This window comes from Astyanax mexicanus, chromosome 1 (assembly GCF_023375975.1).
Source record: "Astyanax mexicanus isolate ESR-SI-001 chromosome 1, AstMex3_surface, whole genome shotgun sequence".
Lineage (NCBI taxonomy): Eukaryota > Metazoa > Chordata > Actinopteri > Characiformes > Acestrorhamphidae > Astyanax > Astyanax mexicanus.
The window spans coordinates 40390445-40403299 of NC_064408.1; the positions used below are offsets into that span (position 1 = coordinate 40390445).

The window sequence follows — 12855 nt, forward strand, 5'->3', positions numbered from 1 at the left end:
TAGAACCTAGACTTAATAGGAAAAAATACACACTGGAACATTATATAAATATAAATTTAGAAATATATAAATACTACTGAATTAATTTTTAGTTTGTTCTTGGATGTATAAATAGTAAGTGTGTAATTTATATTTAGATGCTGTTTTCACAGCTACCGTTGTATTTTTGCCACAATAGAGGGAAATGCAAAAAAAAGTGTACGTTAAGTAGGTGAACATTTTTGTCTCAACTTTTGTTAGCTAATTTCCATCACTGAGAGGGCCCACAACTGCATTACACAGCTTAGCATAATCTCATTTTCACAACTTTTAACTCTGAAATAGTAGTTTTATAACCACAGATAGTGTTATATCTACAGTGTTTGTCCTCCCCATGACACACAAGGCCTACTCCCCATGACCAGCTATAGCATTCAGCTATATTTATAAGCTGGATGAGGAGCTACATGTGTGATATTCTCCCAAAGTAGCCATTGTATTAAGACTCAAAACGTTTTTACTTGTGTGTTTGGCATACATAACTTACATACAAAGCTGTAAATCTTTATTTACCACAGTGCTTTAGTAACATGTAAGGATGTGAATGATAATCGCTCAGCATTAAACCCTGTACTTTTTCCAGTTTTCCGATAAAGAATAATAGTACATTGCTTAGTTTAATACTGCCATTGCATTCAAACATTTCCCTAACATACCATATTTATGTTTCTGACTGCATGGTCTGATCTCTCAAAAATATTCTGGCAGTTTGACACTTGTATTTCAAGGAGTGTATAATTAAACATAATTTGGCATTTTTACTCCCAGGTCAAAATATATTTTGGCTAAAATGAAAATAGAAAAATACAGTTTGGATAAAAAATAGTCAGTCATTTAGGACAGGACAAACCCTTTAAAGGGTACAAGTTAGATTTCTCATTCATAATTATGGATTTTGAAACCTAGGTAATTTTTCCTGACAGCTTAAAAAAAACAGTCATTTGTAATTACCATTACATTACATTGCATTTCATTCGGCAGATGCTTTTTCCTGTGGTAAAATAACAAAAAGGCATTACAATTTAAATAAATATACTATCAAATCATTTTAATTAGATATTTTCTTTTGTAAATATAAATGTTTGAGAATTTAAATCTTAAGTGAAAAAGACTTTTACAAGACATCAGGCCTTATTCGGCATTAATTCTAAGGAAGAATTTCTTATTAAAACCCATTTTCTTTTTGAAAACACACAGTTTACTTTGTTTAATCTATTGTCCTAATTGATAAAGGGATCCAACATTATAAGAGCATAGCTGCAAACAATTATGCAGTTGAACAACGTATCACAAATGTGTCAAATTATTTTATTATCAGAACTTTTGTATGTTGGTTGTTGACGCCCATTCAGGTTTTAATTTTGTAATTGACAATTATTTTATGTAAAATGCATACCATCTTATGATAAAGTCTAAAAGGTAAAACATTTTTATGTTTTCAGTGTGATAACAGATTCATTCTTGAAGATCCTGTCTGAAATATTTGCCCTGATAAAATAATCCTAAAGGCTTTTCTAAACCACTTGTAGAAGAAAGCATACACAATTGGGTTGCAAGTAGAATTCATAAGTCCAATCCATGCAAACATATCAATCAAAACTGGTGGAAATGAGTAAGCAGTGAAAGGTTTGATTATATAACAGACAAAAAATGGTGTCCAAAGGGAAAGAAATACTCCCAAAATCACAGCCAGAGTTTTGGTGGCTTTTCTCTCTTCTTTGTTTAACATCGATTTTATATTGTTTTTACATTTTAAGTGCTGAATAGATTTTACTTGATTTTGCGCAATGCGGAATATCTTTACATATATATTGAGCATCACAACACCTGGCAAATAAAAAGAAAGAACTGCTGAAGCAATAGTTGCAGCTGGACTTTCAAACAACACACAACCTCCTTCACATGCAACATTTTCATAGTAAAACTCTTCAATACCTAGAATATTCAGCTCCAGGAATATTATTCCAAATCCGGCTATAATAGAGACACTCCAGCAGATGGAGATCATGACTGCTGTGGAAAAGGGGGTGATTTTACTGTGATACAGCAGGGGATGACACACAGCATAGTATCGGTCAATGGATATTAAAGACAAGTTTATAATTGAAGCAGTGCACAACATGATACTACTACTGTTATAAATTTTACAGAATAAATTACCCAAATACCAGCAAGTTTCCACAGATTGTACCATACATGGAGGCATATAAAATGCACCCAGCAGCAGATCAGTTACAGCCAGAGACAGAACAAGGTAATTAGTTGACAAGTGAAGCTGCTTGAAATGAAAAATGGTTATGATAACAAATAAGTTTCCAAAAACTGTTAAAATCACCACTGAACTGAAGAACAAGTAAAGTGGCACCTTCAAAACCAGTGGATAGACAAACTTCGGACAAGATCCATTTATAAATTCATAGCAAAGAGGAGTGATGTTCACTGTCTGAGCTTGGATTGAGTCCATTGCTGAGTCCTGTTGAGAAGATGTTATGATTTTCAGCAATACATCCTGGAAACATACAAATCTATGAACATATTTTAGATATTTTTATGCATGGGATGGGTAAAAGAGCTCCCCATCAGATTTCACCTTTAAACTGAACAAGTGATCCAGATATACTCTTCCTACACTGCATATCATAAAATACCGCCCTTTTAACACCATCATCATAGTTATCCCATGGTAATACTCCTAACCGAAATATGTCTTTCAGAGCTAATGTTTCCATTAATTCTCAACTGATTTGTTTTTAGTTTTGCCCTTTTTTCTTTGTTTATACTGCGTTCTTCTGCTGTCTCTCTGGTTTTGACCCTGATCTGTATCATGACTATGCTCTCTGTTTTTTGTCTTGGAGCTTGTGGACAGTGACCTGACCAGTACAGTAAGACAACAGTCACTTTTGCTGGAGGAGATGTGAAGGTGTTTGGAACATAAAGCTACTTAGTTGTACTGCAAACCTGGAATGGAACTGCCACACTTATACTGTGTAGCCATTCTGGCTACTCAAACTCATGCTGATGTCAAAAGACATTGAAATCTGATTGAACGTTGGTCATGAGGTCAGATGACAAAAAATTAAACATCAACATAATGTCTAATACCAATGTCAATTTGGTCTCCAGTCTCTTACCTACTTCGATTGTGCTGTTGGTGTTGCTCATATAATTTTCTGCTGATGATGTCAAGACTGGGGATACATTGAGTGTGGCAGCCTCTTGGGACGTTCTTTTGGGCTTCCTGTTGCACTAGTTTGGTGTAAATTTTATAATTGTGGGGTCTGCTGGAAGGAGAGTGATCTTCCATTCAAGATTTTCTTGGAAGCCAGGCCAAATCACTTTCCCAAAGTTTCATTTCCTTTGGAAAGGAACTGTAGATGGACTGTAAGACCATTGGGTGGTGTTGGGTTTTTGGCTCCAGTACCAGGTTTTTATTCAGTCTGGAAATGCTCTGCCTGGCAAACATGGTATCAAGATTATAACCAGCTTTCTATCACCCGCTACTTCCACTGCAGCTCTGTTTTTCTTGCTCTTTGATTTAGATTTGACGATTGGCCCATTTTTTTGCTAGCATGACACTTTCATATTTCTCATAACGTTTTTTTCTATGACAGATTGAACTCTGCTTTACCATTCTGGGAAATAATGGTCAAAGCTGGCTTTGGAGGTAAGCGCTGGCCTCTTTTCCTGTTCTGGACCGGTGGGTTACTACCATTTGTTGGACATCTGAGCACCATTTGCCTTTCAGCTCAACTTTTCAAGTGTTTGGTAGAATTCACAAGTGACATTGATAATGCTGCTTGACACAGTGAGAAAGCTTCTACTTTGATCACCAACATTTTTGAGTAATATGTGACTTTGAGAACTAACCATAATTCAATGTCTACACAACATTGGATCTTGATGTCAATCTGATTTTCATTTTCCAGCTTAAATGTAAGGTCTGTCCAACATTCAAATCCAATGTCAAAGTGACCTTGCCTGCTGGGGAGGCTGTTGTAATTTTCTATGCTGTTGTTATCTAGGGCAACAATATCAACAAAATTAATTTGAACAAATTGAAAAGAGCCTGCCACTGTTGTAAAAATCAATCTGGACCCTTTGAGTTGGTAGCCATCTTGAACAACACCTCTCACCAGCTGCACACTACACTGGTATATTATTATTCCTTCAGTGGCAAACTGCTCTCATACAATATCATTCCTAACAACTGTTATGAGGCTCTACAATGAGTCTGATTACTGTAGAGGCAGATTGCTCTGTACAACAGATAGCTAGAGCTAGTTGTTAAAATTGTGGATTCTGGTGGTCAAAGTTTGAAAATGAGGTGGAAGTAATTATTGTAAGAATATGGAGGAGTTTTGCCTTACTATGTTCATTGTTCAGTGTTTAAAGGGTTAATCTGTGTGTAAATAAATCAGCATTTTACTTAATCAATATGTTATTCAAGCATTTAGCATTATATCTGATGATTCAAGTATATTGTGTCTTTGTGCTTAACGCACAAGGCTGTTTTTTTTTTTTGCAACTCAGCATGATTTATTTCACAGGTGTCCAGAGATACTGTGGTTTTGTTCCCAGCGGAGACAAGACTTTTGTACATGTGTGAAGATCCGGTGTGGGGTGAAGCGACTTCCCACACACACGATTGGACTAAGGCCCCAGGTCCTTGTCTGTACTTATTAGCCTGGACTGTTTAGTGAGGAGTTGAGTTGGGCAGGGGTGAGCTTCTCCCTGGTTGCACTAGAGAGCGGGAAGTCCTGGTCAGACAGCCGAGAACTCTGGAAACCTCAACTTTCTCTCACCTTTGGGGTTTTCCTCTTATTTTCACCTTTTTAATTTCAATTCATTTTTAATAATTTTTTTACTTATTTTTGATGTATCCAAAAAAACTGTTTTGCTCAGAAGATTCTTTGAATAAAATCTGACGGAACTACAATTTTTGGACTGGATCTCCTTTTCTTCTTCATGACGTATCACGCCAGATACATCAGAATTCGAACAGTAGATCAGTAATCTTTCATTATATTCAGTCATACTGTGAATTTAAATGCTAGAGCAGTGTTCCTCAACCCTTATCCTGGAAGCACAACCATTAACAGCCCTTGCCCTCCACACTCCCTAAGAACCTCCATAACAACTCATTAAACCCCTGCTCCTTTTGTCTGCTGAGCATATCTTCAATTTGATCAGGTAACCTCAGAACATACAACTTAACTACTAAGATGGGACACTATTTCTATGCTTCAATAATTATTTAATTGACATGCTCAATGTGCTTATTGCACCTTATTTATCTTTTTGGATGTTTTTATTGTCATAAAAAAACTTGCTTATGTTCATAACTATAGAGTCATTTTAATTTTATTTTTAATCAGTAATTTATGTCAGGACAAATAATAATTGCCACATATAAATAAAGCACAGATCCCAGCCACAACATAATTAAATGTGGTGGTTTTCATGTTCAAAAATATCTCGGCCACAGTCAATGTTTGCTTGTTCAGATAGAAACAAGGAGATTTAATAACATTTTTATAACTGTTATGAAATAAATAATATTATAACTGTTTTTTTTTTTGGGAGAAATTGACAAATTCTACCCCTAATGAAAAAGAGATTACTAACATGCTTCAGATGATTTTTGTAAAATCCATAAAATCTTAACTTACTGTAAATAAGTGTTTTTAAATAACCAAGCATAAACTCATGCAGTATATTTTCTGTTCAAATAATATTTTTGCTAAAGTAAATCTCTAAATACCCCAATCTATCCCTTTACAATAAATTTTAACTAGATTTTTGCTACATGATTTTGTTAGCTGGGCAAGCTTTGTGTGCACAGCACAAGTGTTTGGTCAGTTCAGCTCATTCACAACACACTTACAAGCAGTTTAAATAAATATGTTGCAAACCATTTATGCTTTTGCAAAATGCTATGCTTGATGTACATTATCTGTGTATACCTGTTCTCTCTTTGTTGTGATAAACCATAAATATATGGTACCAAAAAACAAACAATTTTTACAGCAATAAAGAAAATAATATATAATATATAAATAACTGTTTTTTTTTTTTTTTTTTGGAGTTCAGAAACAAATAAAGTTAAACCAAATGTGTGGTGCGTTCAATGGGTCTTCTATATGAAATGTATATATTCTACAAGATATTTGCTTAAGCAGGATTTTTCCTCACAGGTACACATTTCCTCTAAGAAGGAAAAAATACCTTATCAATTTGTATGTTTGTAATTACCAGCATTATTACAAGTAACACCCTTTAAAGTCCACACCAAACAACAGAAAAAAATCATGTCCAAAATGACAAATACGCTATTTTTATTTGTTGATTTTTTTTTAGTTTATGTTTACAAAAAAAAAAATTATAGGCCTTCAGCTATAATAACTACAGATCTATCAAGTCTGTGAAATTAACACATTATATAAGTCGCCAACAGATAATATACTTTACAAATATTAACAAAGGCGAAGGAGTACAGTATATCTCTGTTCAGTTGACATGTACCTTTTTGCATGCTTTTTGCAAGAAGAATGTGCAGTGTTTTAAGTGAAGTTTTCTTTAATTTCACGCAATTAGCTTAATTAGGCTTAATTTTTCAGTTTGAAAACAGATTCATTCTTGAAGACCCGGGCTGAAATATTTTACCCGATAAAATGATCCGGAATGCTTTTCTAAACCACTTGTAGAAGAAAGCATAAACAATAGGATTACAAGTAGAATTCATAATTCCAATCCAAGCAAGTGTGTCAAACACTACTGGAGGAACTGAGTATGCAACAAAAGGTTTGGTGATATAACAGACAAAAAACGGTGTCCAAAGTGAGAGAAATACACCCAAAATCACAGCCAGAGTTTTGGTGGCTTTTCTCTGCTCTTTGTTTAACATTGTTTTTATATTGTTTTTTGTACATTTTGCGTCCTGAATAGACTTTGCTTGCTTTTGAGCAACACGGAATATTTTCATATATATACTGAGCATCACGACACCTGGGAAATAAAAGGAAAGAATAGCTGAAGCAATAGTTGCTGGTGGACTTTCAAACATCACACAGCCTCCTTCACACGCAATATTCTCATAGTAAAACTCCTCAACACCCAGAATATTTAGCTCTAGAAATATTATTCCAAACCCAGCTGCAGCCGAAACACTCCAGCAGATGATAATCATGATCACTGTGACTAAAGGGGTGATTTTACTGTGATACAGCAGGGGATGACACACAGCATAATATCTGTCAATAGATATAAAAGACAGGTTTATAATGGAAGCAGTGGACAACATAATGGCAAGGCTGCTGTGTACTTTACACAATAAAGTGCCAAAATACCAGCAGCTCTCCACAAAGTGTAGCATGTTAGGAGGCATAAAAAATCCACCCAGGAGCAGATCAGTTACTGCCAGAGACAGAACAAGATAATTAGTTGGCATGTGCAGCTGCTTAAAATGAACAATAGTTATGATGACAAAAAGGTTTCCAAAAATGGTTAAAATCACCACCGAACCAAAGAACAAGTAAAGTAACACTCTCAAAAACATTGGATAGACAACCTTCGGGCAAGATCCATTTACAAATTCATAGCACAGAGGAGTGATGTCTATCTGCGTGTGGCTTGAGTTCATGCTGAAGTCCAGATTCTAGTATTTTTTTTCTGTAATACAACCTGAAAACATATTAAAATGATAAAATAGTTGATTCACAAAAAAAATTGTTAATATTTATCAATTATTTCTTACTCGTACACATTACTCATATAGACATACATATACACATTACTTACTCACGCACAGCCCACTGAGAAAAGCTCAGATTCTATATTTTAACACCACAGAAAAAAAAAACTAAAAAAAGAGAATATTTCAATCTATCCATGCAACACATCCAACGCATTAAAAAGTCTATACAAACTAACTCTCTATAGTTATGCTGCATTTTTAAAACATATTAAAAGAGCACCTCCTTTACACAGTGGACGGATCCACAGAGATTTATACTCTTCCAGCCTGTCAGAAGAAGCAACACCCACAGTCATATGGTAATACTCTTGAGTAAAAAACATATTCTTATATAACACAAAAACAGATTCATGTCAGACTAATGCAAATTAATATTCAATTTAATTTAATCTAAAAAGCTTTGATAAAAAAAGCAACTGTAATGATTGCTTTCTTACAGCAACAATAACTGTTAGGAGAACAAATACTTTTTTTTACGGCGCTTTTATTTTTCAATTTATTCAGTAATTTATTAAATAATTTAATTATATATATATATATATATTTTATTGTTTCTCATTTTTATTTCACTGAAACTATTTTTTTTTTGTGGAAAGTGAAAAGTTATTTTTCTTCTAACATATGTTTTGCTGAAAGAAAGCAACTTACTACTTATACATATATCAAGTTTGCTGCAAGTGTGACAGAAGGCTACTTTCATTGTGTGACAGGATGGTTGAGAAAGGTTAACTTGGTGAGCTGATCCTTTTTGTTTGTCAATAGCACCTGGATCTCTTGATCATTTTCATCAATCCAACCCTGGTTCTTCTTTGAGGTGCAGCCAAGAACTTCTATGGACGTCTGCAGGATGGAGGTCTTTAATTGTACCCTAGTTCCTCAGGGACTACATCCTGTGCTCCTGTACATCTGTCCTCTTCAAGCTTGGATTACAATTTTGCTTGGAATTCTGTTTTCACATCGGCCGACTGAAGGCGACTGAATTTGAACTTCTTCTGGTGTGCATGCCTTTTCACTGACTTTGATTTAACTTGTAGGTTGAGTCTGCAGCGGCGAGGTGGTGATCTGATTTAAAGCTTAGATTGTCGGCCCGAACCCGACCTGACGGGCCGAGAGTTCCCACCACATTCCTCGGGCCGGGTCAGGTCGGCTCCAGAAAATAGTCTGAGATGTAGGCATCTGTTTTTTAATTATATTTTTATTTTTAAATAAAGCTCTGGTGTGATAATCACAATGTTGCTAAGTAACCAATTATTATTGTTAACAAAAACGAATATGAGCATGAGGAAATAAAATAGAAACAGGAGATATAGTGTGTGAGAACCTTTACCTGAGAGTAGCGCATACACCAGAACACGCAAATCTCTCTCTCTCTCTCTCGCACGTGAACTTGCAGCACTGTGTGTAATCATTTAAATTAAATAATAGTTCTATGCTTCTATGTTACAGTGTTAATTAACATAATTCTGAACATATTTCGCTCATTCAAACAGCCCGAAAACAGCCAGTTTATGGGTCGGGCTCGGGCTCAAAATGACAGTTTATGGTTCGGGTTGGGTCAGGCTCGGGCAGAACGTGCACGGGCTTGGGCTGGGTCGGATCCAATTTTTTAGGCCCGATCTAAGCTCTAATCGGATTGGCACTCAGCGCTGGGCATCACACGGGTCTGCAAGAAATCCCTATGGTCCCGCTGTCTCACCAGGATGTAATCTTTGAGGTGAAGGTCGGGGATGCATCCATGTTGTCTTCAGGCTATTCTTTTGTTGAAAGATGGTGTTGGTAATGACAAGTTGCTGCTCTGCGCAGAATTCTAACAGGAGGTGACCATTGTCATTACAGTTTCCAACGCTGTGTCTGCCAAGATTCCCTTCCATGATTCTAAATTCCAGCCCAATCTTGCATTAAAGTCACCAAGGAGGATGACTTTATCTATAGCAGGCACCTGCAGCAGGACATTTTGCAGGTCAGAGTAGAGTTTATCCTTGTCTGCTGGATGTGCTTGGAGAGTAGGCACAATGTTATGGTTGCCTTGGAGAGGGAGATGCAGGGAAATACTGCGGTTCGAGTGACCTCTAGTTAGATCAGTGCCTAGAGCCAATGGAGCCTCTGATCATGAAGCCAACACCTGAAAGTCTCTCTGTCTTTGATTTGCCTGACCAATATAGGGTGTATCCAGCGCCATGTTCTTTCCGGCTACCCTCTTCAGCGAGGCGGACTTCACTGACCGCAGCAATGTCAAGCCAATTCAGTTCACGGGCAACTAGAGCAGATCTTCACTCTGGTCATCTACCGTCGGCTCCATTAAGCATGTGTAACCCAGACTAATTAATAAATAAGTAAATAAGTCAGTAGCTATTTATATTATTTATATTTAAATAAGTTATATAAAATTGTCATGAACCAGTTGTTCGCTGTATTTTTCACCACAGTGGGCGGCAGTAGTGTTAAAGGGAGCACACAGGTCAGATATCTCCAGCTTGGTCTGAAATAAAACAGAGTAAAAGTTAATAAAAGTCTTAATACCTAGAAATACATACTGTGAGCTGAAAGTAGAGCCTCTGCGCCGTCTACACCGTGAAAATGAGCAGTAATATCCCTGCATTGGTAAGCAATGTATATAATCAGTGCTAAGCTAACTAACTAAGATGCTAATCGCTATGGGAAAGTCCCATTAATTGTGCTAAGCTAACTAGCTACAATGCTAACCTCTACGGAAAATTTAATTGATATATACTGACTGTTAACTCTGTTTTAGCGATCTCAAATCCTTATATTTAGGGAAAATGGGAACTATCCCCCTGTTAGGAGGTTAGCTAAACATGTAATTTGTGAGTTGTTATCTTATTGTTTGTCATATTTCTATTGTTTCGTCGAGTATTTCTGTCGCTAAATGTAAAACATTGCAGGCTCAGCTCAGCCAGTGTAGCCACTAGCTGCAGCCTTATATTAGTTGATTAGTAGGTTTAATTGAGCTATTTTGCGTAAATGTTAAGCTCTTTACGGGACATTATGCCGTAAATAATTATTACAGTTTAAAGTTGCTCAGGAATTGAGTAAATACGTGTAATTGTTAAATGAAGTTAAAGGTAAGTTTCTATTTCTAACCCTATGTGTACCATAGGTCAGGTTTTTTGAGAGGGGTGACGTTTGAATACTGAATTCCTGTGAGTTGGATGGCGAGCCATGCCCAACTTTTCGAACCAGGAACCTGTATGGCATGCCGTGAATGTGAACGTGAACTGAACTGAATCCTGATTCCATGTCCCCCCGGACACTCACACAATTCACCTTGGAGTGCAGTAGGATAACTGTGCATTTTCCCAATCGCAGGATCCTACATCCGTTCCTTTTGTGGACGTGGACTGATATTTGAAACACACATACAACTGAACTGAGAACACTTAAAGAACATTCTAGTCCCAGAATTCTTTCATTTCAATCTCTGAAAGTGACTTGTACAAGTGCACTATTTTGTTTTGTTTTTTTATATTTCTTACAATTACCAGGGTAAACTGTTTTATATGTTAAATTGAATTTATATTTGTATTAAATGGAATACTTTCTTTTTCTAAACATATTTTCAGTAGTCCAGTGTGGTCTCAAATGGTTTTGGTTGCCCTGGCTCTGTAGTCGTATCTAGTTCTATCTGATCGGCCCAATTGAAATTATTATATATCTCTACTGTTATATATTTAATATCACAGTTAATTATACCTACTCTACTGTTCACCTTAAAAGGGTTACACATGGTTTGGATGTTCCAACATGCAAACTTTAGTTTATTCCCACTTGTAAGTCTGACCACATTTGAAGATGCCTGGTCGCCACGGTGAGCCATCTGGGTTTGAGAGAGATGAGCTTTGGACAGGCCACCTTGTCCTGCGTAGCAAGCAGCTCTAAACAGGGCTGAAGACAATAAAGCTACACAGGAACACGTGTCTTCATGAGGTAGAGTCACCTGGAATAATTTCATCAGCTTCTTGAAAGAGTTCTTGGAGGTGCAGAATAATTGTTATTCGTTGAAACATTATTTTACTGATTCAATGAACAATTTCTTCTGACCAGTCACGGGCACAGGAGGTCAAAGTCTCCAGCTAGTCCTTTCTGAACATATGATTCAGCAGCAAGGTTCGATGCATGACAGAGAGGCTTAGCCACTTATTCTAATGTTTCTCTGCACAAATTCAGGAACAATTTTGAGAAAATAAAAATGTGTATAAAAGTCACTGATTGCTAAAAAGTTAGTCTGCTTGGTTACCCACTGTGCTAATCAGCAACACAATGGATGCCCATGTGCAACAGTGCAGCGGCCTTGAACACACCCACAAATAACAAGCTTGGGACGACACAGGTTTAGGCTTAATTTGCCGGTAAACATTTAACAAAATTAATAGTTATAGTGATCCTGCTTTTTCTGGAGAATTAGTAGATATAAATGCTATATAATTCTACCTTTCTTCATCAATTGGTCCACCTTGATAAGGTATTGTATCCAAGGTTTAACTGAGGATGGGCCCAGCTAAGAGACATGTGGTCATGAATTGGGTGCCTTCAGTGGAATTTTTAAGCCTATGGTCTGGTCAAGCACCTTAATTTGTGGTCTGGAGAGACTGCAAGATTGTGGCCAAGAGATTTTTCCCCTATAGTGTCTCTTTTTCTAATTGATCTTTGACCAAACTTCTATTTCTCAGAATGAAATCCAGTTTAAGGTCCACAGTTAAGTTTTGTTTTTATTATTTTCCTCCAACATTCCCTTTGTGTTAACTTCATGTTTCAAGACTATGATATGATCAGCTGACCTCAGAAAACTGATTTTGCTGTATAAGTATAATATTGAGCTTAATTAAAGATTAATAATTTTTTGGGATATGCAAGAATAAATTGTAGGTCGATGGCATGATTTATGTGCATCTTTATCTTTTCTTTGGTGATTAATTGTAACAAATACTTGCTTCTAATATTAACTGTAATGAGTTTATTATTATTGGTTAGTAATTTAGTGCAGAACATAATTTAGATTGCAGCAAACTTCAACCAAGTGAAACACAAATTCCATCAATTACAGC

At 36.2% G+C, this 12855-nt stretch overlaps 3 protein-coding genes across 3 annotated transcripts in view; all 3 read right to left on the reverse strand.

Annotated features, from left to right (window-relative positions):
- The window catches only part of LOC125802521 (uncharacterized), a 94178-nt gene that overhangs the window by 45184 nt on the left and 36139 nt on the right, over window positions 1–12855 (reverse strand). The window lies entirely within an intron of this gene.
- Window positions 304–2503, reverse strand: LOC103042647 (trace amine-associated receptor 1-like). Its single transcript, XM_007259693.3, has one exon. The coding sequence runs from the start codon at window positions 2501–2503 to the stop codon at window positions 1478–1480; it is 1026 nt and encodes a 341-aa protein (XP_007259755.3). The 3' UTR covers window positions 304–1477.
- Window positions 6495–7713, reverse strand: LOC103042953 (trace amine-associated receptor 1-like). Its single transcript, XM_022667965.2, has one exon. It carries the CDS (start codon window positions 7676–7678, stop codon window positions 6653–6655), a length of 1026 nt encoding a protein of 341 aa, XP_022523686.1. The 5' UTR covers window positions 7679–7713; the 3' UTR covers window positions 6495–6652.

Bases quoted from the DNA above. Each gene is read 5' to 3' on its own strand.
- LOC103042647 (XM_007259693.3), bottom strand. From the start codon at position 2,503: ATGGACTCAATCCAAGCTCAGACAGTGAACATCACTCCTCTTTGCTAT.
- LOC103042953 (XM_022667965.2), bottom strand. From the start codon at position 7,678: ATGAACTCAAGCCACACGCAGATAGACATCACTCCTCTGTGCTATGAA.